The sequence below is a fragment of the Castor canadensis genome, chromosome 13 (assembly GCF_047511655.1).
Source record: "Castor canadensis chromosome 13, mCasCan1.hap1v2, whole genome shotgun sequence".
Classification (NCBI taxonomy): Eukaryota; Metazoa; Chordata; class Mammalia; order Rodentia; family Castoridae; genus Castor; species Castor canadensis.
The window spans coordinates 56283120-56310688 of NC_133398.1; the positions used below are offsets into that span (position 1 = coordinate 56283120).

General features: G+C 36.8%; 1 protein-coding gene and 1 non-coding gene across 5 annotated transcripts; both read right to left on the reverse strand.

Annotated features, from left to right (window-relative positions):
- Window positions 1–177: 177 nt before the first annotated feature.
- Snapc3 (small nuclear RNA activating complex polypeptide 3) lies at window positions 178–27569 on the reverse strand. Of its 4 annotated transcripts, XM_020182029.2 has the most exons (9): window positions 27226–27562; window positions 26428–26505; window positions 19535–19619; window positions 11650–11754; window positions 10506–10655; window positions 5678–5760; window positions 4878–5042; window positions 2201–2308; window positions 178–504 (listed from the first exon to the last, which is right to left on the reverse strand). In XM_020182029.2, the coding sequence occupies exons 1-9, from the start codon at window positions 27531–27533 to the stop codon at window positions 357–359; spliced, it is 1230 nt and encodes a 409-aa protein (XP_020037618.1). In that variant the 5' UTR covers window positions 27534–27562; the 3' UTR covers window positions 178–356. The 4 variants fall into 4 exon arrangements, with proteins under 4 accessions (XP_020037618.1, XP_073907915.1, XP_073907917.1 ...); XM_074051814.1 differs by lacking the exons at window positions 10506–10655; window positions 11650–11754 and having other exon boundaries at window positions 27226–27566; XM_074051816.1 differs by lacking the exons at window positions 178–504; window positions 2201–2308; window positions 4878–5042 and adding an exon at window positions 5153–5345 and having other exon boundaries at window positions 27226–27569.
- LOC141415933 (U6 spliceosomal RNA) lies at window positions 979–1081 on the reverse strand. The gene has a single exon (XR_012440881.1). It is a non-coding gene; the product is annotated as a U6 spliceosomal RNA (small nuclear RNA).

Consider the following 27569-nt stretch of genomic DNA (forward strand, 5'->3'; position numbering starts at 1 on the left):
GATCTTTACCTTGGAAGCTTCATGGTAGAAGGTGTAGCTCACATTCTTCAAAGAATTTTCAAAACACTCTGCCACCTGATTTATCATTAATTGCATTCTATCATTAGCAAAAAGTTCTCAGGATACAGAATGAATAGGCAAGCCATGGATTGGGAGAAAAGAATCAGAAGCTGTGTATCTGACAAAACATATATTAAGAATATATAAAGCACTTCTACAACTCAATAAGATGAGCAACTCACAATGAGTAAAACACATAAAATAAAAAAAAACTTTGAAATAAATACTATAAATGAAATAATTTAACATTTCTAAACATTGGACTTTGTTTTGGCCAGGGGTATGGGGAAGCATTCTTAGTTAAAGGTTCCAGGATCAACATAAGGATAAGCAAGGAATTCCCCCAGTTTGTTGCCTTCTGAATCATAATGGAGCATTCGGAAGCAAATGTCGCAAAAGAAACATGGGTCCTCTGGTGCAAAACTGTCATTGTTCGTTACCCATCTGTAGTGTTAAAAAAAAAAAAAAAAAGAAAAGGTGTCCATCATTACCTTTTTCATGCATCAACATTATGTAAACCTAACATTTGTACTGTTGCCTTACCAGTAACAGACATTGCAGAATCCTAAGATTTCCTCTTGAGGATAAAGATGTAGATCATACATGTCCCATGACACACCTGTCCTCCAAGTAATTTACTGTACTTTTTCCTAATAAGCCACCTTGAGAAACCATAATAAAACTAGATGCTACAGACGTTATGTACTTTTCCTTAAAGTTTTAAAAATTTTATTAATCTTGGGGGACAGGATCTTACTATATGATCCAGGTTGGTCTTGTACTCACAGTCCTGTCTCAGTCTCCCAGTTCTATCTCCTCAAACATTATTTCTATTTGGTGAAAACCTTCAATCTCTTCTAGGTATTTTGAAATGTATCAAATTACTGTAGATGCTAGTTACCCTATTGTGCTACCAAAAGAAATATGAAGCACTTAACAAATTTCCATGTCACCCTTGTTCAGGGGCCATGCTAACCCCTCTGTATTGTTCCAATGCTGCCAATGTTAACACTAACTTTATTTTTTTGGTGGGACTGGAGTTTGAACTCAGGGCTTTGCACTTGCAAAACAGAAGCTCTACTGCTTGAATCCATTCTGCTCTGGTTACTTTGGAGATGGGGTCTGGCGAGCTATTTGCCCGAGATCCTTGCAATCTCAAGCTTCCCAAGTAGCTAGAATTACAGGTGTGAGCTGCTACCACCAGCTCATCTTTAACTGGTAAATTAAGTAGTGGTTAATTTGGAAAAATGAAGTGTTTAAACTCAGTTGATAAAATATAGCGTATATAGAAATGGGAATATGGGCACCATTATTCAACTAAGATTATTTTGGTCCCAAGATGTTACTAATCCTAGTAAGATAAATGATCTCAGTTTAATTGCATTTTGAATGTCACAGAATGTTTGCTTTTAACAATCCTCGATTTTCATCTTGGTCTGATTAACGATTTGTTAAAATCATCTTTTAGAAAGCTATATTGTGGTAGGGAACCCAAAGCTAAAAGAAGATACTATGTTCTTCCCTATTCCTCTGAGTAGTTTCCATCTTTTTTTGGATACTGATTAACAGTAGGAACACATAAAAGCAAAACCTTTGTTTTTTGCAGTACTGACAACTGAATCCAGGGCCCTGCACATATACTGAGCTACATCCCAACCTTAAATTATGAGACATCTTGCTACAATACCTAGGCTGGCCTCAAACTCACAATCTTCCTGCCTCCTTATAGGTGTGCACCATCAAACCTGGTTATATTTTTTCAATGAGGACATGCTATAGGATGAAGCTGATTTTGTAAACTGTAAGAAAGCTCCCTAAGTATTGTTTCAATGCTGAAGTCTAATCTGCCCCTGGACATATATTTTATTTTCCCCTTGTTTAAAAATGCTAAGGAGGTATGGCTCAGTGATAGAGAACATGCTGATTAGCCTATAAGAGGCCCTAGGTCCAACACTTGGCACAAAACAACAAAATGCTAATTTTAGGCCACTAAGCTGACTTTATATCACTTAGCCTACTATGTAAAACTAGTTCACAACTAAATTCTTTGATCCAAAATAGAACACAAATATCTGAAGTACTTAATTACTGAGAAAACAATGCCTCTGAGAGGGAAAAAAAATAATAGGTTATCACTCACCGAGCCGTGTACATTTTACAAACAAAACATTTTCTGGTCCATAGCCAGTGCTTCTTGGTAAGAAGAGGATAAAGTTTTCTATCCAAGCAGTCATCGTGATGCACAAGCCTTTTGTTTATGAGAAAACAGATTAAGATATAGTACAAACCTTTATTACACAAAGCATTAAGTATGTCTACACTTCAACATTAGGAACATAGTAAGTACAGTTTTCAAAGATTTAGGGTGTTGTACTCTTTTTCTGAAAAGCATTTTCAATTATGTAATGCTTTCTTTCATGTGAGAGTTCTAGATTCCCTTTATGCTAAAATGCACTGTGACCTCTAAAAGGGAGTATACAACATTTCTTAAATGTATTCCATCAGAGAATCCTTGCTTTGCTTAACATTTAACACCTTTATTTATGGAATATAGTTTGAGCAAGGCTACTTTGATGTTTTACATAGATTAACTGGTTGCTACATGGCTTTTGTTTTTTTACTGTTCCCGTTTTTAAAAATCTAAATCTGGCTCCTGGTATAATACGAACTGGTGGGATCTTAGTTTTAGGTGTCAGAATTATGAAACTTAGCTTTTAAGAGACTCTAAGTGGAGTTCAGTCTCTACTCTGCAGTTAACCAGCTGGGTGGCTTTGGATAAATATCAAACAATTTAAAATTTTTGATTTTTACTTTTTTGTAAAAGGATAGCAAGAGCACTAGGAAGGCAAAGCAGAAGGGAGGTTCAAGACCAGCTTGGGCTCACTTAGTGAGGGGGAAAGGCAGGGGAAGAGGAGAGTTGGAGAGAGGAAAGGGGAGCAATATACAAAACTTCACTACCACAAAACAGATTTTTGATGGTAGTGTGCAAATTGAAAGTTTAAATCCACCTATAAAATGAACAGTCTCACACTGCAAACTCTTGGTAAGTGTAAATTGCTTTTTCTTTAGCATAAAGATGGATAGTTACTTCTCTTGTTGGCTATTACATCAGGAAGTTAACCCTTGAGTTAAGGGCCATGTTTTATCCTTATAAATACCATTTATAGCAATATGCTTACATTATGAGAAATAGAAGGAAACTTAAGACCACAGAATAGTGGATCACCTTTCCATTTTTTTGTTTTTCCTTGTAATGCTAGGGATTGAACCCAGGGCTTCATGCACAGTAAAGAAGCAATCCATTACTGAGCTACAACCACAGCCACTTTTTATCTTATGTTTATTACAAGGCACACACATTCTCATTTGAATGGAAGAGAATGGCTTATCTAAAATTTAATAACATTACCAAAGATGTAAATGTATTGTAAATAGCTTTAAAGGTCATATAAACATGAGGTTTACAAACTCTAGCTCTTGCCCCACCATTCTTCCCCAGAGGCACCTGTTAACCATTTATTTTTTTAAATTTAGCTTATCAACTTTCCTTTATAGAGCTATTTTGATTAAATATTCATGCTTAAATTTTGATGGATTAGTACTACTTCCACCTAAGCCACAATCTTTTCTGTACTGCATCCCACATCTTTATCATGGTTTACTCATTAAGTAAAATACTTCCTGTGGTACCTTCCTGAGACTGAGTGCATGAGATATAAAATTTTGGAGATCAGTCACAAAGACAAAAAAGGAATGGAAGCAGAGACTTTCTTTTAAAAGCATGAGTTCCTATTACTGGTATAATAAAAACATGGATATATCTTTGCTGTACTGAAAATTTAAAATGGTATCTCAGGGAAGTGTGACTCAAGAAGCAGTGTGCCTTCTCCGTGAGTGCAAAGCCCTAAGTTGAAACCCCAGTTCCACCAGAAGAAAAAAAAAAAGTCTCTCAGAAGGACTCAAACCTAGAGCAAGGGTTATTCCTACATATTGAACCTTACTGAGATGTCCTACATGAGGAAATGAATAGCCTCATGCATGAGGAATACAGGTAACAGCTGTACAAAATATTAAATTAAAAATTCATAAGAAAGGAAAAAATATTAAACTAATCCTTAAGTCTTTTATTAGATGATTTTAGCTCCTTCAAAACTCAGATCTTTATCAAAGCATTTAAGACTTTGCATTTGTCAAAGATGAGAATTGTTCTTTTTGTCTCCCTCTCCCAGTTACCTTTTAACTCTTCATGTTTTGGCAGGACAAGAAACAGGAATAGGGCTGGGGGTCCACCTTAGTGGTAGGACACTTGCCTAGCATGTGTGAGGCCCCAGGCTCTATTCCCTGCACTACATACACACACCCTTCTCCAAAAAAACCCCGAAGCAGCAAAAGCAGCAACAACACCATCCCCAGGAATGTCCTAAGAGTATCGTTGCAATCTGTAAAGCAAAAAAACTACATCATACACAAAATGGATGACTGCTACATAAATGGCAAGTATTTAATATACAAATAATATTTTTAAAAAAGTATTTACAGACCTTTAACCCAGTAATAAAAAGTAAATTATTTCTTAAAAATTTTCAAAAAAATTTAACAGTAGACCATACAAATGATGCAGAATTGGTCACTGCATGGAAAAAAATTTTTTTGCTGCTCCCATACCAAGAGGCAGTGATGGTTCCTTTTGTTCCTCTTCCTATTTTTTTTTAAAACTACCTGTAGTTTTATACTATTAAAGAGATGGAAAATGGGATAATGGGGTGGGTGAGAGGGGTAAGAAAATATAATAACAAAGTGTTGGTGCTGGTACCCACCTTATGTCTGTAATGACAATAACATGTTCACAGTCTCCCTGGTGACAGTATAAGTAGGGAAAGCCCAGTTTAATATTCAGGTCATTGAAGGTGAAATCTTCCATTCTAGCAGTCTGAAACTTTCCATAGCCTCTATCATGGGACTCTGACCATTCAATGATAGTTCTGGGGGTGGGGAGAAAGGCAAGGATACATCATTGCTACACAAAAACTTAAAAATGACAAAAGTTTGTGCCTGCAGTACAAACAGTATTTTACATTTTCTGGCTCACCCAGTAAACTGGAGTTGCCATCTTGACAAGAAGACCACAGTGGTTGACACATTCTGGAATTAGGAATACTGAATTTTTCTCCATCTGTTAGAGTAGCAGTTCTCAAAGTGTGGTCTGTGAGGTCAAAATTATCTTCACAATAATTCTGTCTGCTCTTTTCAACTCTTGCTCTCATAAATGACCAGTATTCAGGAGGCTGTGTGATGTGTACCACTTCATCATGAATACAAAATGTGTAACAATGCAACTTATTTTAGACAAGATATTTTTCCCCAAAAGAGGTCACATTAATGTAATGAGATTAAAACTTGAGTAATTCATTACTATTACCTATATATAAAAACCAGAGATTAGTAAAGTAACTTAGTGGAACCTAATTTCTTTAGATGCATGCAGAATTCAATACAAATTTTATAAATCATTCTCTGGCATAGATGCTTAATAGTTCAATAATAGGATTTATGGAGCTATCACTAATTTGAAAACTAGAAATAGGAAAAACTTTGAGAAGAGTTTAAAAAATTGTACCTGCTCAAATCTCTGCATTCTGGGTATCTTTTATCATTGTAAAATGTTCCTTCGAAATAAAAGAAGGCTGATTTATATAGGTCCTACAAAACAAAATGATATTGGAAAAAGTCTACTTTAACAATTATGAAATTATTCTAAATATTCATTCAAAATTTATATATAATAAAATCACCCTAATGTTACAATAACTTTATATGGCTTCACAGATGCTCAGGTCATAAATTTTTAAAAATTTAATAGACACCTACTATGTGACAAGTACTGTGTTATCAAGAATATACGTATAAAGACATGATTTTTGTGGTTCTTTTCAATTTTGTCCTATTGCTATTTCAATCACTAAGTTTGATTAAAATTTCTATATTCTCTCCCTGAAAATAACCTAAATAGAAACCAAATATGCTTCAGAGTTACTATATGCAAACACAGAAGTGACAGTTATTTTGGAAACTAGAATTAAAAACTAAACAATATATCTTTGATGTTTCTCCAGAAATAACCAAGATCACAAAGTTATGTTTTTCTAGCATTTTTTTTTTGTATTTTCAATGTGTGTGTGGTTTTCTCCACAAAAATTCTCTACATTGTTCACTAGGCAAATGGAATGTGAATTTCTATTCTTAAGCAATCTTGTCTCAGGTACCATAGTAGTAGGCACACCTGTTCTGAACCCTCAGGCTCTTAGCTTTCATTCCACCAGACTTTTCATCAAAGGGGTACTTCTCACTGCATAAGCCATTACATTCATCACAGGTTGTTTTGGAGATTTAAAAAAAAGATACAAAGTACTCAGTGCCATGTTTGGCTGACACAACACAGTATCTATCCCTTAATATTTTTCCAAACTCTCAAACCAGTCTAAAACAAAGGTTCTGAAAAAAATAACTATTGTCTTATTTTGGAAACAAAATGAAGTTTAGTGTACATGTAATTCTGTTCATTACAAAACACTTGTCTAGAACTTCATGGTAAATGACTGAAGCAACTTAATGCCTTTTAACGTAATTACTAATTACAAGGTAAACTCCAAAAGAACAAAAAATGTTTTCCATCTAAATGTCATCCATTAGTAACCTCTCTTTATTTCAGTGTATAAATAGGTAGCACAGAAGTGAGTAATCTCAGTAACAAGAGAATTTTAACTTCCAATGGCAACCAGAGATAATCACTAACTAGTTTTCCTATTTTGCCAGTAACTCAGCTAGTTGAGCTGACCAAGTTTCAAGAGACGAAGGAAAATACCAATAAACATGGGAAAAACTAGGGTAAGAAGTTAGTTCTGTTATTAAATCTAATATAACCTAAAAGTCTATAGTTATTATGTGTTCATTTTACAAAGAAAGCAACTATCCCCCTGTATAAGGTATATATGCTAATAAAAAAATTTATTAAAAAAAAAAGTAACTATCAATCACTGGTATAGTCATTTGACAAAATCATCTACTAGTCATTTACTTGCTTATGAATATTCAAATGAGATATATTAGAACTTCAGAGATGAGACAGACATTCCTGCAATCTGTTGTAAGGGAAATGCTTCACAACAAATGTATATTATCATTCTCCCTTTACTGAGAATTTATAATAAGTAATAAAATAATACATGTGTAAAGTATCTTCTTAAGGTTCCTCTAAGAAAGAGATTATTGACAAAAAAAAATTGACTAATCGTGAGCAAAATAAAAAGTTAAACATAGATCAGACATTAAAACATGAGGAATTATTAAAAATCTATTTGATCAGAAAACAGCACTGACTTTATATGCTTGTTTTAAAGATGTTCCATCCTTGAACTATTACTGTCCAAAAACAAACATTAGCAAAGCATATTATATGTTAAAGAGATTTAAATACATCGTACCAACTCTCCAAATCCTCTCATACATGAAATTAATCAAAAGAAATTTTATTCAATAGTGTAGTTTTTGGTTGGAATAAAGACTTATTTCCTCAGCTTTAAGAACCACAGCTTCCTAATTTGTTCCACGATTGTCAGTGGAATACATGCCAAACATATCCTTGTCAATAAAAGCAGGACTTATTTTCATTTTTCTTTGATGTGACAATGGTATAGCATGAACACATGAAATAATTCTGGCAAAATATTGAGAACAGTTGAAGGTGAGTAATGGATATATAAAGATTCATTACACTGTTGTCTTGTTTGTATGTTTGAAATTTTCCAACAGAAACTTTAAAAAGGAAAAATAAAATCATACACTGTACAATACAAATAGCAATTGAGTTTGCATCAGCAACATCTCATATATGCTTTTGCCTTTCTAAGTTGATATGCAAGAAGCAAATAAAACAGGTCTCTCAACAGACAAAAATTCCATAAAATCTGTATGCTAGAGGCTTGCTAGTGTATTTTAATCACATCATTACTCAAGATGGCATTCAGTTCCTGCTGACCAAGTACACAAAAGGGAAAAGACATTTAAAGGCAGACATATTGCCAGGAACATCTTTGAAGGAGAAATGACATGGCTCTGAATCCAGCCTCCACCACTGCTTATTGAACAATTCATGACAGTGCTCTGAACTCTTTTTTTTCTTACCAATAAAATGGTGATAATTCTTTCTAAAGATAGCATGTATTTGGTACTTGGTAAGTGCTTAACAATCAGGTTATTTTATAAATAGAAGAGACAGAAAGAACACAACAACAGATGTGCAAATATTTTTAAATAGGTTAGTCTCTGCTTAGAAACTGAGGACATTAGCACAAATATTTCACCAAGCCTCACTGAAAACAATCTCCAGGATTTCCTGGACATAAGACTGACTAAAACTTTTTCAAACCAATGATAACATGGTTGCAATAAACAGAGTGAATTCAGATATTTTCCATTAATTTTACCTTTTTTTTTTTTTTTTTTTTTTTGCGGTACTGGGGCTTGAACTTAGGGCCTTCACCTTGAGCCACGCCACCAGCCCTATTTTTGTGAAGGATTTTTCGAGATAGGGTCTCTCGAACTATTTGCCCAGACTGGCTTCAAACCGTGATCCTCCTGATCTCTGCCTTCTGAGTAGCTAGGATTACAGACATGAGCCATGAGCCCAGCTAATTTGATCTTACTACTTTATAACTCCTTTTGGCAGTGGGGAGAGGGTTAGGGTTAAAAAGCTCAGCATAAGATTGATGCTTTCTTCTTTGAAAAGATAAATCTACTATTTTCTGGTCAGCAAAGAGTCTTAAAATTCCATTTTGTTTCACTTTATCCTCATGATTACTTCCCAAAGGCAATGAGATGGCAACTCTGAAGAACATAAATCTTAAAACTATTTTCAAAATAACTCAAAAATACTTAAGTGTAATCTCTGTATATAAGCCATGATGCTAGTCTCTGTAATAGTCACCAAAAATCTTAGAACACAGCAAGCCTGAGGCCAGACAGACACACAGCAAACAGTGTCAGTATGTTGCAATGTGCAGTGTAATGGACACATGAAAAGGTGTCACAGGGGTGAAGAGAGGATTGTTACAAAAAACTGTGAGATGCATATTAACTGCAATTATGTCTTGGAGGTTGGATAACATCAAAAAGGGAATTTTCAGACCTTACACAACCTATATGTTCAAGTTAGCACACTGTCATTTTGAATCTTTTAATAAAACTGCTTTTTCTTAAAAAAAAGAAAAAGAAGAGAAATTTTGAGTTTTGAGCTGGGTTTAGAAATATGAGTATGAACTTCCCAGGCGCATGGAGGGAAGGAAACGGCTTCCTATCATGTTGAAATATTCAGAACACATAAGGAATATACACAAGTTCACTGTGGCCGAAGAAGCAGAGGGTGAGTAGTATGGAATATTAACTTGGACAACATCATTTTTAAAAAGGCCTTATATGTCAGAGTAAGAAGAAAAAAAAGAGCTAAAAATTTATGAGGCTGGTAGCATAAGAGGAAATTGTGTTTGTTCTTGTCGAAGTTCATTCACTCTAGTTGTTTCAAATATCTTTTTCAAGTATCTATAGGATAGACTGCCTTTCTCTGAAGTGGCCCAGTAAATCTGGGGCCCTCTGCCATGGTTGGACCAAGTGACAGAACTGGTTCAATCTTGACCTATTCTGAAAATTGGAAGAAATCAGGTCCAACTCCTTGCTTAGGTAAGTAATCACTTCTGAAAACTTTGCAGCAGCCAGCCTGCTATTTTGCTCCTTTTAAAGAGGTACAAGGGGATTTTTCTGTCTTGTGGAAAGTATACTACACCAGGAAGACACCAGCAAGGACCAACTCTATACACCATCTCCCTGTTTGGTATTGGTCCTTGAACTGACAGGTCCTTTTATGCCCAGAGAAAGGTGAAGAACAGATGCTAACTATTAAAGCTTGTCAACTTACTACAACCTTTTGCAAGAGGCAGTTGTGACAGACTGGAACTCCTACAGAGTTTCAAACAGGATAGAGGGGACAGCAATGTTAAATGCTGCCATCAGGCTGGGGATGTAGCTCAGTATTAGAGCACCTGCTTAACACGCACAAAGCTTTGTGTCGAAATCCAAGCACCTACCTGCCCCCCCAAAAAAAGAAAAAAAGAAAAAAAAGAAGCTACAGTGAAGTCAGACTGTATTAAATGGAAAAGAGACCAGACAACTAGGTGATCATCATTACCTCAGAAGAGTTGAGAAATAAATGAGAGATAAGGAAATAAAGTATCATCACCTCTGTAGAAAAATGGAAGAAAGGAAAGAGGTCAGCAGTTTAACACATGAAGAAGAAAACATTTATTGGAACACCGATGAACTTGCTAGAGTAATAACTATTTCTATAGCTTGTTATTATTTACTTTTGTGGGGGTACTGGGGGAATGTCACCTTACTTTGCTAATGTGCTCAGGGGCTTGGTCAGGAGTGTTGCTGAATTCTCCCCCAATCTGCAGGTCGCTGACACAGCAAATTGAATCTCTCAGTTCTGTGAGCTTTTGACTGCCCAATACCAGCATTGTCTGGTATGGTTTGTGTTCTTTGTGCTAAAAGACAAACAATAAATAAGTGTCCATTTACAGACAAAGATATTAAACCACAAATCCTGACAAGATTAGATCTAAATGAAGTTACTGATTTTCTTAAATTGTCTCCTTGTGCTGTGTCCCCTTGGGCTGGGGTTATAGCTTATAGAGAGCTTGCCTAGCATAATGCAGGCCTAGGTTCAATTCCCAGTGCTGCAAAAAAGAAAGAAAATGGATACATTCTGGCTAGAAAAAAGATCCTAATTTGAGACTCTTAAGAAATTCCTAGATATTTCTAAGTTGTTAACTTTATGCATTTTCATCAAAGAAGAGCTGTCCTTAGTTAATTCAATAACTTACCACGTATTCCGAATTGGTGGACAAAGTTTACTACAATTCTCTACCAGTCACTCATTTTGGAAAAAAAAAAAACCCTCAAGAATTCATAGAATTAGGGCTTGTGTAATGACTAGATCATCTACCTATCAAGCATGAGGCCTTGAATTCAACATCCAGTACTAGCAAATAGTAGTAGTAATAACAATAATAACTTATAGAATTAGAATCACTGTGGATTTATATATACTTTCAGTTGCTTCTAGTGCAGAAATCAGATGTGCATTCCAATACTTTAACTGTGATTCTCTTGGTCAAGAGACTGACATCTGACTTTATATTCTAATGTATCATTTTTTATTTGGTGGTACTGAAGTTTGAACTCATGGCCTCATGCTTGTTCGGCAGGTGCTTTATCATCTAATCTATCTGTAGGCTCTAAAAATAAGGTATTAGACAGACACCATATGCTTACATTTTGAACCCTAAGGAATGTGACTCGTCCAATTATTAAATACTTTGTCAAAACTTATTTATAGGGACTGGGGATGTAGCTCAGTAGTAAAGTGCTTGCCTAGCATGCTTGAGGTCCTGTTTATGATCACCAGCACCAAAAAAAGGGGGGAGGGGGAAGTACTTATATTCCTATTAGCCATGACACCCAAAAGGTTTTACTGACCTTATGAAATATAATAGGGTACAAAATATTCACAGATAGGATAAGCTCCCCTTCTTCAATCATGTCTGCTGGATTTTCAGGCTTTTTGCCTACTGCATGTGATTCCTGAACAAAGAAAACAAGACCTTGAAATCGGATACTGTAACTCAGATAAGAGGCAGTGTAGTATAAGGGCTGTTAGTGAGGGCTTGAGTCAGCTCTGGGTTTGATAATTATACTTCAGAAAAATTGTTAACCCTCCCTAAGCTTTAGTTTCATCTTCTATAAAGAAAGCAGAAAATACTTACTTTACATAATTATTGCCGGGAATGTGTACATAAAGCATGCAATAAGATATTTGGTAATATCTTATTAGCAACTGTTGATAAAATAGGAATATCAACCAATAATGGTATAACACTGGCATTTTCAGTTAGTAACCCCTTTTTACATACTTTAACACTTTTATGAAGGCTGTTGAAACAACAGATGAAACTTAGAGTTTCAGTAATTTACCAAGGTTACACAGTTAGAATTCAAATATATATCACACTAGCACACCTTTAATATATCATATTCATTTATAATGTCCTTAATTGCTATAAAATAAGGGCCACAAAGGAGGAGTGATTAAGAAATAAGATGTAAGTTATTTTTAAAAATAAGTGGGAGTGCTGTCATGGAAATTGCAGAGAAGGAAACTCCTAGAGTTGGTCCCTCTACTGAAGCAAGCATCAAGCTGAAGAGAAAACATAATCAATTGGAATCTGACTGGATTTTCACAACAACTAGGAGTGTTTGGAGAGCGGAGACACTGCTGGTCTTTTGCAAGTAAGCAGTATGTGCGAATCAACTACTTCTCCTGATTCCTCAGACCCACTGCAGATGTGAAGATGGCACCCCATGTTCTTCGAACAGCTGGCTGGTGTCAGGGCAGGCAGTGGAGGCCTGGTCCCTCAAAGTGTATGTTTTAGTTGGTTTTTAGCAGCACTGGGGTTTAAACTCAGAGCCTCATGTTTGCTAAGGAGGCACTCTTGTTTGAGCCATTCCACCAGCTGGTTAGGCTGGAGATACCCTGCAGGCCTGGGCCAGAAGTACACCTTGGTATTGGCATTGTTGGCAGCAGTAGCTTCTGACAGCAGCATCTACTGAAAGATTTAGACACAATCTTTTTTTCTTTTTGAAACCAGAAATTTGGGGAAAACATTGTCAGATCACTAACTAAACAGAAGCAATGATATAGAAATGTCAGTGTCACACACAACTATATGCATGCTGCAAAAATACTTTGGAAAAGTCACAAGTAACTCCAGCCATTCACAAGAAAAAACACTCTTGGAATGTCAAGCACACAGCAAAAACTTACAAAACACATGAAAAAGGAAAATGGCTTATTCATTAGAAACTAACCTGAAGAAAACTCATTGAAATTACTGGTCAAAAAGGTTAGTTAATTATTCCTACAGGCAAATGCTAGATTTACATGTAAATAAAAGCCCATTAAACAAAAACAAACAAAAAATGCTAAGTCAACTGTCTTAAAGGTACTCAATGGGCTTAGGAAAACAGATGAATATCTACAGGAAACTGGGTTCTCAGTTAACTGAGTAGAAGATTTCTCATTGCAAACCATGGAGAGGGGCTGGTGGAGTGGCTCAAGTGGTAGAGCGCCTGCCTAGCAAATGTTAGGCTCTGAGTTCAAACCCTAGTACTGCCAGAATAAAAGAAACCATGGAATGGAGACAAGAAACAAGTTAGATGACACACTAAAAGCCATGAAAAAAATCCCTGTTAACCAAGAATTCTATATCTGACAAAACTATCTTCTAGAAATGAAAGCTATGAATGAAGGAATGAAAATGAAGCCATTTTCAGATAACAAAAATTGAGGGAGTTCATTACCAGTAGGTCTGTCCTATAAGAAATACTAGAGAGGTTTTTGTTTTATTTTTGGTGGTCCTGGGGTTTGAACTCAGGGCTTCATGCTTCTTAGGTAGGCACTCTACCTACCACTTGAGCCACTCCATCAGCTCCCTAGAAAGAGTTCTTCAAGCAGAAATGAAAGGATACGAGACAATAACTTGAAGCCATAAAAAGAAATAAAGTCAAAGGCCCTGAGTTCAAACCCCCAATACTGCCCTCCAAAATGGAAGAGGAGAGGAGAGGAGAGGACAGGAGAAGAAAGGAAAAGAAAAGGAGGGAGGGAGGAAGAGAAAGATGAACAAACAAACACTGGTATAGGTAAATACATAGCTAAATACAAAATCCAGTATCATTGTACTTTTGGTAACTCCGGTGTTTCCTATACTATTATTGCAAAATTAGTGTTATGCTAATGGACATACAATAAAGAAGGATTTCATCTGTAATAATGTTATAAAGAGGAAGGGCTGAAGGGAAGGGTAGCTTAGTAGTCCAGTGATAGGCCCTGGGTTTGATCCCCAGTACTGCAAAACAAAGAAAAAAAATAAGTTTATATGTTGTATGTGCAAGATCCTAGGTTCGACACCCCCCACCCCCCAGTACCACAAAACAAATAAATAAAAAACTTAAGTTTTTATGTTTAACGTTTAATAGGTTGGAGGTGAGGCTCAAGCAGTAGAGTGCCTGCCTAACAAGTACAAAAGGCCTGAGTTCAAACTCCAGTACTGCCAAAAAAAAAAAAAGTATTTGTGAATATCACCATAAAAAAGATTCAATTGTAATGTATAAGGTACCCACTATGAAGTTATCTACAACATATACAGAAAAGAAAAGAGGGAATCAAAATAGCATACCACAAAAATTCAACTGTATACTGGGCCTTGCTTGACCCAGTAATTAGTTTAAATATAAATGGATTAAAATCTTTTAAAGAAAGAAAATTAGATGCTGGTGCCAGTGGTTCATACCTGTAACCCTAACTACTTGGGAGGCTGAGATCAGAGGACTGTGCTTCTAGGCCAGACTGTGCAAATAATTCATGAGAGTCCATCTCAACTAATAGCTGGTGGCACGCACCTGTCATCCCAAGCTATATGGGAGGCTGAGATTGGGAAGATGGAGGTTCTGGGTCAGCCCGGGCAAAACTTTTACAGACCCGATCTTAAAAGAAAAAAGCTAGGTGCCATGGCATGTACCTGTCATCCCTGCAATGGCAAGAAACATAAAATAAGAGGATCACATTCCAGGCTAGCCTGGGCAAAAAGTGAGACCCCATTTCCAAAATAAGCACAGCAAAAAAGGGTTGGTAGAATGGCTCAGGCAGTAGAGTTCCTGCCTAGTGCTTGGGTAAACTGGATTACAAAAATTCGATTCATATATAATATCTACACAAGACTCACTTTAGATACAAAGACACAAACTGGTTGAAAGTAAAAGGATAGAAAGATATCGTATGCAAACAGTAAGTAAAAGAAAACTTGCCGCCTATGATTTTCAGACAAAATAGACGTTAAGTCAAAAAAGGTTATAAGAGACAAAAGACATTATATATTAATAAAAGGTGCCATCCAATAAGATCCACAATTATGAGGTACATATTTAAGAAAAGAACACTAAAATTCATGAAACAAAAACTGATAGAATTGAAGCAAGAAATACAGTTCTAGGATAATGGCTGGAAACTTCAATACTCCACTTGCAATAATGGGTAGACCAACTACACAGAATAAGGAAGTAGAAGAATTAACAGAATTAACATAATTAGGTCTAATTAAGATAATTAGACCTAACAGACATACATACACAGAATGCCCCACACAACAATAATCTTTAAGTGCACATGTACCACTCTCTAGGACAGACCACCAAGTCTTTAAAAAAAAAAAATTAAATCATAAAAAGTATCTTTTCTAATCACAACTGAGTAACACTAGAAACAAAACAAATGATAACAAAAACCCTTCATAAAACAACTAATGTGTCATAGAAAAAAACAAAAGGGAAATTAGGAAATACTTTAAAACAAATGAAATTTTGGAGATGCAGGATAAGCAGTGGTAAGAAGAAAATTTATCTGTAGACACCTATGTCAATAATTTAACTACATGTTAAGGAGCTAAAGAAAAAAAAGAACACACTAAAGCTAAGGTATCAGAAAAAAAGGAAATAATACAGATTAAATAATCTATTTTTATTTATTATTTATCTATAAATAGAAAAGTTAAAAACAAAAGATGGTTCTTTGGAAACATCAAATTTGACATACTTGCTGATTGATTAAAAAGGCTTAAATTACTAAAATAAGAAATAAAAGCAGACATCACCGATTTTACAGAAAGAGGATTAAAACTATGAATTACTGTATACCAAGAAATTGGATCACCTAAAATGAAAGGACAATTCTAGAATGTACAAATTTACAAACTGACTAAAGAAAAACAGAAAATCTTAACAGACCTGTAAGTAAGGAGATTGAATCAGTAGTGAAAAACCACTTATAAAAAGCCCAGGACCTGATGACTTTACTAGATGAATTCTACCAAACTATCAAAGAATTTATACTAATGCTTCTCAAACTCTTCCAAAAAACCGGAAAAGTAATGATCTTCCTAACTTATTCTATGAGGACAGCGTTATTCTGACACCACAGAAAAAGACAACACAACACGATAGGCCACAACCCCTTATGAACATGAATGCAAACAGCCTCAACAAAATACTTGCAAACCAAATTCAGGATTATATAACAAACAAGTGGGGTTTGTCCTCAGAATGCAAGAGTACATTAACATTAGTAAGTCAGTCAATACAATAAACCATGCTACCAAAATGATGGGAGAAAAATATCTCAATTGATGCAGAAAAGGTTTACAAAAGCCCAGTGCCAGAGGCTCACACCTGTAATCCTAGCTACTCAGGAGGCAGAGATCAGGAGGATTGCAGTTCAAAGCCAGCCCAGGCAAATAATTTGTGAGACCCTATCTCGAAAATACCATCCCAAAAAAGGGCTGGTAGAGTGTCTCAAGGTGTAGGCCCTGAGTTTAAGCCCCAGTGCCTTAAAAAATAAAGAAAAAGAAAAGGTCTATAGAATCTGACAAACGCTTTCAAGATAAAAACATTAAATAAGTTAGGAATAGATAGGAACTTCATCAACATGATAAAGATTACCAAAAAAAAAGAGCTAACATCATACTTGATGGTGAAAGACTGAAAACTTTTCCCGATACCAACTAGACAAGTGTGCACTTTTACCACTCTTATACATGGTATTGGAAGTTCTAGCCAAAGGAATAAGGAAGGATGGGAGGAAAGGTAACTTAGTATGTCAAAATCCCAAAGAAACTTACAGATTCAATGTAATTCCTATCAAAATCCCAATGGTAGTGTTTTGCAAAAACAGAAAAACCCATCTTAAAATTTCTATGGAATTTCAAGAGACCTGAATAGCCAAACAATCTTGACAAAGAAAAACAAATTTGGAAGATTCATATTTTTTAATCTGCATCTATTAAAACAGTGCAGTTCTGGTGTAAGAATGGAGATACAGATGAACGGAATAGAAAGGAGGTACTATAGTCAACTGACTTTGGACAAAGATGCCAAGAATATTTAAGGTGGCCTTTTCAAACAAGACACAGTGAAACACACTGAAAACTGTTAAACAATATGGGGTAGGGGGAGAAGGGGAGGAAGAGCAGTGGAGGGGGTTAGAATGATTTAAGCACAATATATTTACAGGTAAAATACCAAGGCAAAATCCCCACTTAACAACTAACAGACACCTAAACAATGAAGGAAAGGAAATTAAAACAAGTCATCTAAAAGGGAAGGCACTAATGGGATGGGGAGAGTAAATGAAGATGGTAAAGGAGGGTGAATATGGTTGATGTACTTTCTATACAAGTATGAATATGCAACACTGAAGCCTGTTGAAGTCATTTTAAGAAGGGAATGGGGTCGTGAGGGAGAACAAACAAGATGTAAGTATGAGCATGCTCTTAGGTATCAGGACTAAATTTATGGCATCAAGATTTCAAGAAGTACTTAGCTTATGACAGACTCTTAAAAATATGTTTAGGAGCCAGGAATCAGTGGCTCATGCCTGTAATCCTAGCTACTCAGGAGGCAGAGATCAGGAGGATTGCAGTTCTAAGCAAGCCTGTGCAAACAGTTCATGAGTCCCTATCTTGGAAAAAGCTCTTCACAAAAAAAGGCTGGTGGAGTGGCTCAAGGTGTAGGCCCTGAATTCAAACCCCAGTACTGAAAAAAAAAAAAAAGTTTTAGGGGCTGAATATGTAACTCAATGGTTAAGTATTTACCTAGCATTCATGAGGCCCTGGGTTCAATCCCCAATCCTGGAAAAAAAAATGTGTTAGTGATGGCTTAATTAACCATGCATGTTTGAAAATAAGAAAACAATACAGAATCTTAAAAGAAAACCAGAAAGTTGAGCTTTTCCACAAATGATGCTGGGGAAAATAAACACCTACATGCAAAAGGATTATGGTGAGCCCTCATTTTATATCATATAAAAATAACTAAAGCTAGATCAAAGATCTAACTTACAAACTAAAATCATAATACTCAGAAGAAAACAGAGGAGAAAAATCTGCATGGTACTGTACTTGGCAATGTTTTAAACATAATACCAAAAACACAGACAACAAAAGAAAAATAGATATACTGGACTCCCATCAAATTAGAAAACTTATAAATATCAAAGGACACCAAAAGAGTGAAAAACAACCAGCCCATAGACTGGAAGAAAATACTTTCAAATCATAAATATGGTAAATAGGTCTAATATCCAGAATATAAAAGTTCTTAAAAACATGTTTTTCAAAGAAAACATACAAATAACCAATAATTAAATGAAAAAGATGTTCAGTATCACAGGTCATTAGGGATATGCAAATCAAAACCACAGTGATACTATTTTATATCCACTAGGATGTTTATTATAAACAAACAGAAAATATGTTGAAAAGGATATGGAGAAATTAGAACCTCATGCATTGCTAATGGGAATGTAAAATAGTACAGCTTTTATGGAAGACAGCTAAAGCTAGATCTTGAATTAGTACATGACCCAGGAATATACCCAAAAGCATTGAAAACAGGAATTCAGATACCTGCATGCCAATATTCACAGCAGCAATATTCATAATAGCCAAAAGGTGAAAAAAACTCAAATGTCCATAAAGACTAAACAAAATGTGGTATATTCATAAAATACAATATTATATTCAGCCACAGAAAGGAATAAACCTTTAAAACGTTACACCAAGTTCAAAAAAAAACACAAAAAAACTCCCAAGTATTACATGATTGCACTTACACAAGGTTAGAATAGGCAAATTAATACCAACAGAAAGTAGTACAGAGGTTACCAGCGAATGTGAGAGGAAGACTGGTGAGTTACTGCTTACTGTACGTAGAATTTGTGATAATGAGAAAGTTCTAGAAATAGTGCTGATGGCTACACAGCACTGTGAATGTACATGATGCCATTTTATTAAACACTTAAAAACAGCTAACATGGTCATGTAAATTCTACCACAATGAAATAAAAAACTGAGAGAGATAATAGCTGCCCTTATATTCTATGAAGTACTCAGCAGACAATCTGACATACTGTCGGTTCTGAACCTACCATGCTAGCTCCTCATTCCTCAATACTCATTTTAACTGTTTCTTAGGGTTTTACAGGAGATAATGGATTAGGATTAAGTAGATTGAAGGAGAATCAGAAGCAGACCAAAAAGCAGAAACAAAGACCAGGAACAAGGTAGTGAAAAGGCATAAATTTAGCTTAATACTGACATCAAGACATAACTAAGCAAAGCTAAAGGCAGAGATCTGAAAGCCAAATACATGGTCACTTGAGTTCTGTTGAGTTATCTTCTCAAATAGTTCTCAGTCAGTAACACTCGTCAGTGTTTACTGTTTGATGGAAAACTAGTGAAAAAGATGAGGATCTTACCATCTCATAAGCAAATGTTTCTTGTCTGCAGACACGATCTATGGTGATGGTTTCTTCCCGATGTTCCAAGAACCTCTTTCTAACTCTGTGGTAGATACATGAAAAAAAAAAATCAAAGTTCAATGTTCTTTACTGGGGTCAAAAACATCTTCAATACTTAAATGTTTTTTGGCAGTTCTGGGAATAGAACCCAGAGACTCATGTGTCAGGTAAGCAGTCTACTGAGATATACCTCCCAGCCCAGATATTTAACTTTTTGGACTAATTTTAGACTTGAAGGAAAGTTGCAAAAAAACAGAGTTCCCTCATGTCTCTTGCCAGTTTCCCCTAAATTACTCTTACCTGATTTAAAGGATCGATCTCTAAATACAGCCCCAAGAAAGGTAAATTTACAGCTAAGAGCCAGTGAGTTATACCTAGCATACCTTTCTTACATGAAGCAGCATATGCTTTAGGGCTTTACTTCAGTTGTTAGTATGTCACGGAAATCACTGAGTTCATCCTTCCTCATCCTTTATACAGCTACGGATATTCCACTGTGCACTTCTCATTTGTGTTGAATACCCTCCTACATGTGTGTATTTAAGGTATGTCAAATATTTTGCAAGCTGGGAATGAGTGGTACATACTTAATAGTTCTAGTACTCTTGAGGCTAAGGCAGAGGATTGCAAGTTCAAGGTCAGCCTGGGCTACATAGTAAGACCCTAAGGAAAAATAAATCACAATTGCAAACAATGCTATAATGAGTATCAACATACTTATGTATTTTCTTATTGTTAGAGGTATATTTTTAGTATATATTGCTACAGGTGGGAGTGCCAAGTCAAAAGGTATGTGCCTATGTAGTTTTGTGTTATGTGTTACAAACTTCCCCTAGAGAAGTGTCATATTATTGTGTGTGCTAAGAGCATTATATATTAATGTTTAGTCTTCTGGGGCTGGGAGCAGTAGTGCATGGCTGTAATCTCAGCTACTGGGGAGACAGAGGCAGGACTTCAGTTTGACACCAGCCCTGGCAAAAAGATGCTATTTCAAAAACAAACAAGGCATGGTGGTACACACTATAATCCCATGGGAGGTGGAGGCAGGTTTAGTTTGAGGCCAGGCCAGGCAAAGGTAGTTTGAGATCCTACCTGAAAATAAACTAAAAGTAAAAGGACTGGGGGCGTGGCTTAACTGGTAGAGCATTTGCCTAGCAAGCACAAGGCCCTGAGTTCAATTCCCAGAACTGCAAAAATGCTTAATCTTCCCACCCAAGATCAAGGAGTATCTTTCAATTTGTTCAAGTGTCCTTACAAATCTTTCAGGAATGTTTTAAAATTTTCCAGAGTTTTCATACATTTTATATTGAACTTATTCCTAAGAACGTAGTCTTCTTTTTGGCTGAGGTAAATGAATTCTCTCTACTATTATGTCCTTGAGTTTTTTTTTTTTTTTGGAACACATGAAATCTACTAATTTTTATTTTCCACTTTTGCATCCTGCTATTTCTCTAAATTCTTTTGTTTGTGTTAATTGTAGCATTAATTTCTTTGGAATTTTCTAGCTATACTCATCTCATCTACAAACAGTTTTTATTTCATCTACTCTTATGCCTCTAATTGACTTCTGTAAATTGCATGGCTGATACCTGCAGGACAATGTTGCAAAGTAGTAGAGACAGCAGGCATACTTGCTTATTTCAGATCTTACCATAAATACCTGTGTTGCTTCTCAAATTCAGATACTTACTTTACAACTAGGTCTCGTGTATTTTATTTATTTATTTACTTTTTTGTGGAACTGGGGTTTGAACTCAGGGCTTTACGCTTGCAAAGCAGGCCCTCTACCACTTGAGCCACTCCTCTAGTCCATTTTGCTCTGGTTACTTTGGAGATTGGTTTCATGAACTATTTGTCTGGGCTGGCCTCAAACAGCAATCCTCCTGATTTCAGCCTCCCAAGTAGCTAGAATTACAGGCGTGAGCCACTGAGGCTTCCAATTTCTATTTCATTTGAGTGTTTAATCAGTGTTGAACTTTTTAAAAACTCATCATCTCTGGAAATAATCAAATGATTTATTCCTTAGATTTATTAACAAGGTGTATGATTTTAATAGATGTGTTCATTTTGAACCAACCTTCCATTCCTGGAACAAATCCACTTGGTAACAGTTTAGTATCGTCTTAATATGGTGTTGGATACTCTGGTATCTTGTGTGTTGAGGAATACTGGTATCAAGTTTTCTTTTATTTTACTGTCCCTTTCTAATTTAAGAATCAATACCATGTTTGCTTCCTGTTTGTGCTAGTTTTTGTTTCTTCAAGGCCCTGGACTGTTGGGAGTATATGTGTGCATTTTTAAATTTTATTTTATTTACTTATTGTTTTGTAGTATTAGAAATTGAACCCAGTACTAGAAATTGATGTGGTAAAGCACTTGAGCTACACCCAGCCCTTTTGTTCTATATTTTGTTTTTGAGATAGGGTCTCACTTAACTTTGCCAACTTTGCCCAGGGCTGGCCCAGAACTTGAGGTCCTCTTGCCTCTGCCTTCTGCTCCACCTCTGGAGTAGCTGAAACTACAGGCATGTACCACCATGCCCAGCTATTTGGTCTTTGAATGTTTCCATTCTCCTGATGTATTTTTTAGTCTTTTTGAATCACGCTTTTAGATGCATTTCTTGTCTTCACAAGGTTTCTCCTTTATAAGTCTATTTTAATAGGTCTCCCTTGTCCTTAGTTACCTATGTTCTTACTGAACCTTTTATTATCTGTTTTGTCAGGGATTTTTTTTTTTCTCTCAGTATTATTTAAAATCCATGTATTGCCCACACCTTAGCCTCTTTTCTCCTATCTTTTTAGTTATAATATTATACTGTCATAATACATACTCACCCCCAGCCTCACCTTTAATCTTTTTGCTGAAAATTTCTGAGTCTCATCAATTGGTTAGTTGAGGCTCACCTCTAGTCTTTCCTCAAAGATAGCTGGTGGATGCAGAAATGACCCATATTCTTGTGTGTTGAAGAGAATATTTTTCTATAAAGTCTTGAAATTGGAAGGACATTTCTTACCTCACACCTTCAATGAGTTTTTAAAACAATGCTACATTATAGCCTTGCTTTGTATGTCAGCTTTGCAACATCTGATACTTTTTTAAGTTTGCCTTCCCAGGTTATCTGCGCTTTTTGCCTGGAAGCCTTGATCATTTTATCCTTACCTCTGAAATATGACAGATTTACTAAGCAATGTCTCAGACTGATAATTCTAGATTAATTTTTCCAGGTACTCTGTGAAACTTTCATTTTATGAAGTTAGCTTTTTTTCCACTTCTAGAAATTTTTCTTAGATTATACTTTATGTAAAAATTCTGTTCCACTGCTTCATCTTCTTTCTTCAGGGACTTTGATAATTTCAATATTGTATCTTTTTTTGGGGGGTTGAACTCAGGGCTTCTCCCTTGCTAAGCAGGCACTTGACTGCTTGAACCAATCCTTTTTGCTCTAGTTATTTTAGAGATAGGGTCTTACTTTATGCCCAGACCAGCCTGGACTGCAATTCTCTTACTTTTAGGCTTCCTGCTATAGCAGGGATGACAGGTGCATACCACCATGCCCAGATTTTTTTCCACTGAGATGGGGTCTTCCAAACTTTTTTGCCTGTGCTGGCCTGGAACCATGATCACATCCTCCCACATAACTTGGATGATAGGCATGAGCCACCATGCCCAACTACTGGTTGAAATGAGGCTCTCAAAAACACTTGCCCCAGCTGGCCTCACATGGCAAGCTCCCCAGGTAGCTACAATTATAAGCTTGAGTCATTGGTGCCTGGTATCATTTTACTTTTTCTTCATGTCGTTTTCAATTTTCTTGGTTGTTCTTCTGCCTTCCTTCATTGCCTCTTATTAAATTTCTGTTTGAGTCTATTCTTCCTTGAGTCTCTCATAAATTTTTCATTTATGAGGTATTTGTTGTCTTTCTTTCTTTCATTCCATCAATTCTTCATTAATTTTTTTCTTTTCTTCAACATTTATACTTAGTTTTAAGTTTTCTAATCTCAGGGTTGTTTTTTGCCCTCAAATGCTTGTTTGGGTATATTCAACTCTGTTTGGAGTGTAGACATAGCTTTTCTCCTGTCCCCTGGTTATTTTCTGGGAAGAAGGAAGCTAGTTTTCCAAGTGGATCTATATAAACAATTATTTTCTGCAGTAAGTTCTCTTTGGATTTTATTTCATCTTGGGAGCTGTGGTAGTAGTAGTTTACAAGATTCCCAATTTAATGGTGCTCTTTTCTGTCATTCTAGCAAAGCCCAGGAATATTAGTTGGGGGGGGGGGGTGGGTGTGTGTGTGTGTGTGTGTGTGTGTGTGTGTGTGTGTGTGTGTGTGTGTGGTACTGGGGTTTAAACCCAGGGCCTACACCTTGAGCCACTCCACCAGCCCTGTTTCATTATGTGTTTTTTCCAGGTAGGGTCTTGTGACCTGTTTGGCTGGCTGGCTTCAAACCACTATCCTCCTGATCTCTGCCTCTTGAGTAGCAAGGATTACAGGCATGAGCCACCAGCACCCAGCTTAAAGTTTAGTTTTTAAACATTGTTTGTGGTTGTTTTGGTCATGGAATAAGAGTTGTGAGTCCTTTAACTTCATGGCTCTTTTTCTTGCTAGACTATAAAGTTCCCCCTTTTATCTCTTAAGTGGTATATACTGGACCAATAAACAGTGCTTTATTGGTCACAGAAAGGAGTGGGATGGGAAGAATAACCAACTGAAATTGTTATGGATTAAAAGTAAGGGTGTTGAATTTTTTGGGAAACACATACATTTTAGTAGCACTATTACAGTAGTAACAATTCACTTTCCAATCCCCAGGAACTAAAACCTTCAGTTTGGGGCAGGGAGAGTGGCTCAAGTAGTAGAGTGCCTGCCTAGCATGCAGTGCCCCTGAGTTCAAACCACAACAAATAAATAGTAAAAACTTCAGTTTTAAGTAGTAGAAAAATGTGTAAGTACTAAAGATAACTTATTTAGCTTGCTATGGATTAAATAGCTTGCATGTATCAAAGAATCAATCTTGCAACTACCTGATAAATATTAGCTCCTTCATTAGATAAGGGAAAGAGTGTCAGAAACTTTTTTTATGTCAATAAAATGACTACATGCTTAGATTTTGTTTTTATGTTTATGTTAAGTTTTGGGAAACAGAAAGCACAGAAATATAGATTCAGGTGTTTACCAAAAGTCTAATGCTTATGGGATCATTAAGATTTATATTAGCTATGTTTTAAATATAATAGGTTCACAGTGCATTAGAACAATCTCAGTGAGGAATACCCTGACTCTTTTCCATTATTTTACATATATGCATAAACATATGAGTGGGATATAGAAAGGGTAGAATTAACAATGATAGGTCACAGGTGAGGTGGTATAAAATCAGTGGGGCACAAAATGAAAGTTTTAAATTTCACTATTACATGAACAATTTCTCTGTAGTATTCATAGCCATCATAGAGTATGGCTTTTCAAAATGTAGATGGTACATTGGAACTGTCAGTGAACTACATGTTATCCAATCTGTACAGAAAATGAGAGTAAGCATTTAAAAATTTTTAATTTTCTATCTATTGGATTTCATAGTATTAAAATTTTAGATATATTATATTTGTTTTTAAACTCCACTTTTCTAGTAATTCATTTTTCTAGTATTTTACAAAAGTATGGATCTGTCAGCTGGGCACCAGTGGCCCATGTCTGTAATCCTAGCTACTTGGGAGGCAGAGATCAAGAGGATCTCAGTTCAAGGCCAGCCCAGGAAAATAGTTCAAGAGACCCTATCTCCAAAAACCAAGAGCAAAATGGACTGGAGGTGTGGCTCAAGTGACTGAGCTGCTGCTTTGCAGGTTCAAAGCCCTGAGTTCAAACCTCAGACCCACCCACCAAAAAAATTTATTTTTATAGATATATATATAAAATGTATATATGTCTGTCAAAGATTAAAAATGAAAAAAACAGATGTTGGAGTGGCTCAAGCAGTAAAGAGTGCCTGCTTAGCAAGCATGAAGTCACTTGAGCCACCCCATCAGTCCAACAAATGGTCCTCTACCTTTAACAGTACCAGAGTATTTAGCTTGCACCCAAAGTAAATTAGCTTTGCCTTTATAAAAACACATTAAAAAATGAACACAAACAGGGGCTAGTGGAGTAGCTCAAACAGTAAGAACACCTGCCTAGCAAGCGTGAGGCCCTGAGTTCAAACCCTAGTGCCACCAAAAAATAAAATAAAATAAAAAATGAACACAAATTTGAAATGCATTGGTTCTTTCAGCTTATATGTCAATTGTAATTTTCCTATGTAGGAGAATGATGCTTTTAAGAGCTACATGCTGATATATTTAGGAGTAAATTATCATGGTACCTGCAACTTACTGAATTATCAGCAAAAAAAGACACACAGCTACACCCCTTATCCCATACTCACATAGCTAAAGCAAATATGGTTAAATGTGAACAATGGTTGAATTCAAGTGGTGGGTATATGTATAACAATACTATACCTTTCAACGTTTTGAAATACAATGTGAAAAAATGTTTAAATAAGTAGGCTGGCAGTGTAGCTCATGATAGACGGCATGGTTAGCATGTGCCAGGCTCTGGTTTTAATCCCCAGCACCAAATAGTAAATTAAATAGCTGGGTGCTGGTAGCTCACGCCTGCTAACCCTAGCTACTGAGGAGGCAGAGATCAGGGACACATAGTTTGAGAGACCATATCTCGAAAAAACCCATCACAAAAAAAAGGGCTTGTGGAGAGGCTCAAGTGGTAAGAGTGCCTGCCTTGCAAGTGTAAGGCCCTGAGTTTGAACCCCAGTACCACCAGTCATTCAGTAAACATCATATAACAAAAGCATACATACCCCAAAGTCACCAAGTCAGTATCCTCTGGGATGACTTCTGGATCCTCACCTTCCTCAAGGCATTTCAGTTTATCAATGCTAAAACAAAAAAGGAAAAGCAAGATTTTGGGGTGAGCCATGAATCTTGTCAACAGTGAGTCAGAGCTTGTCCTAAATACACTAGTGAATAATTAAGAAGTCAGATGAAGTCCTACAGGCGGCTCAGAGGAGGGCAGAACTCGAGGCAATGGTTTCTGTGCAGGTATTTTATAATGGAAAGGATATATGGCCGATTGAAGACGGCCAGTAACTGTTCAATGGAGAAAAAGAGCATTATCTTGTTTTTATATTTTTACTTCACATACGGCACTTTAGGGAAAAATTTCAGTAATGGTATACCTAAGAGAACTCCCAGAGAGTACATTTAATGAAGGTTTTAAACACTCCCCTGGATTAAGTCTCCTTCAGCTTCATCATTGCCCATGTTCCTCCATTGTCAAAGTGTCAATGGCAGATACACGGCGCTTGCTACCCTGACTGCCTTTATTAACAAGCACCCCAAAAATATAGCGAACATAAAAATTCGTATTTTATGCAGCTGTCTCGTTCCTTCACTCAACTCGAAGCAACTGTACACTCGGACCCACGGACCTGCCTGCCCCAAGAATGCAGGAAGGTTCTAGGGGGCTGAAAGCTTTGAAGGGGGAGGGGTCCTACTTCCCGGGTCTGAGCGACAGGCCTGGCCGCGTGCCCGGGGAATACAAGGAACGGTTGCACCCCTCCCGGCCCGCACTGCTGAGCCCCGGGCCTTACACTCACCCGCACACCGCCCTCAGTTCAGCCGCCGCCTCCAGACTGCAGCCCAGATCCCGGGCCACCGCGATATCCTCGGGCTCGGAGTCAGCGACCCCCTGGCTGCCGGGCGCCGGGGGTTCCCTCAGCGACAAGTCCCCGGCCCCGCGCAGCCGGCCGCGCCATAGCTCCCCGAAAGCGCCCACGTGGAAAGCGCGCGTGTTGAGCTCGGGAAGCTCGTACTCTGGAAAGTTGGAGCCAACAACCCGAGGAACCAGGTCCTGCTTGTCGCCCACCCCGCCCCACGAAGGGCCGCCCCGACTGCCCTCGGCCATGTCTGCCGCACTTCCTTTCCGCAGGAGCCAGCAGAC

What these genes read in the sequence shown, in the direction of transcription:
- Snapc3 (XM_020182029.2), bottom strand. Translation starts at nt 27,533, where the DNA reads ATGGCCGAGGGCAGTCGGGGCGGCCCTTCGTGGGGCGGGGTGGGCGAC. An exon ending in AAACATTTGCTTATGAGATG is followed by an intron (nt 11,755 to 19,534) that starts GTAAGATCCTCA and finishes TTCTTTGTTCAG; the next exon opens with GAATCACATGCAGTAGGCAA. An exon ending in CCCCTGAGCACATTAGCAAA is followed by an intron (nt 5,761 to 10,505) that starts GTAAGGTGACAT and finishes TTTGTTTTGTAG; the next exon opens with GACCTATATAAATCAGCCTT.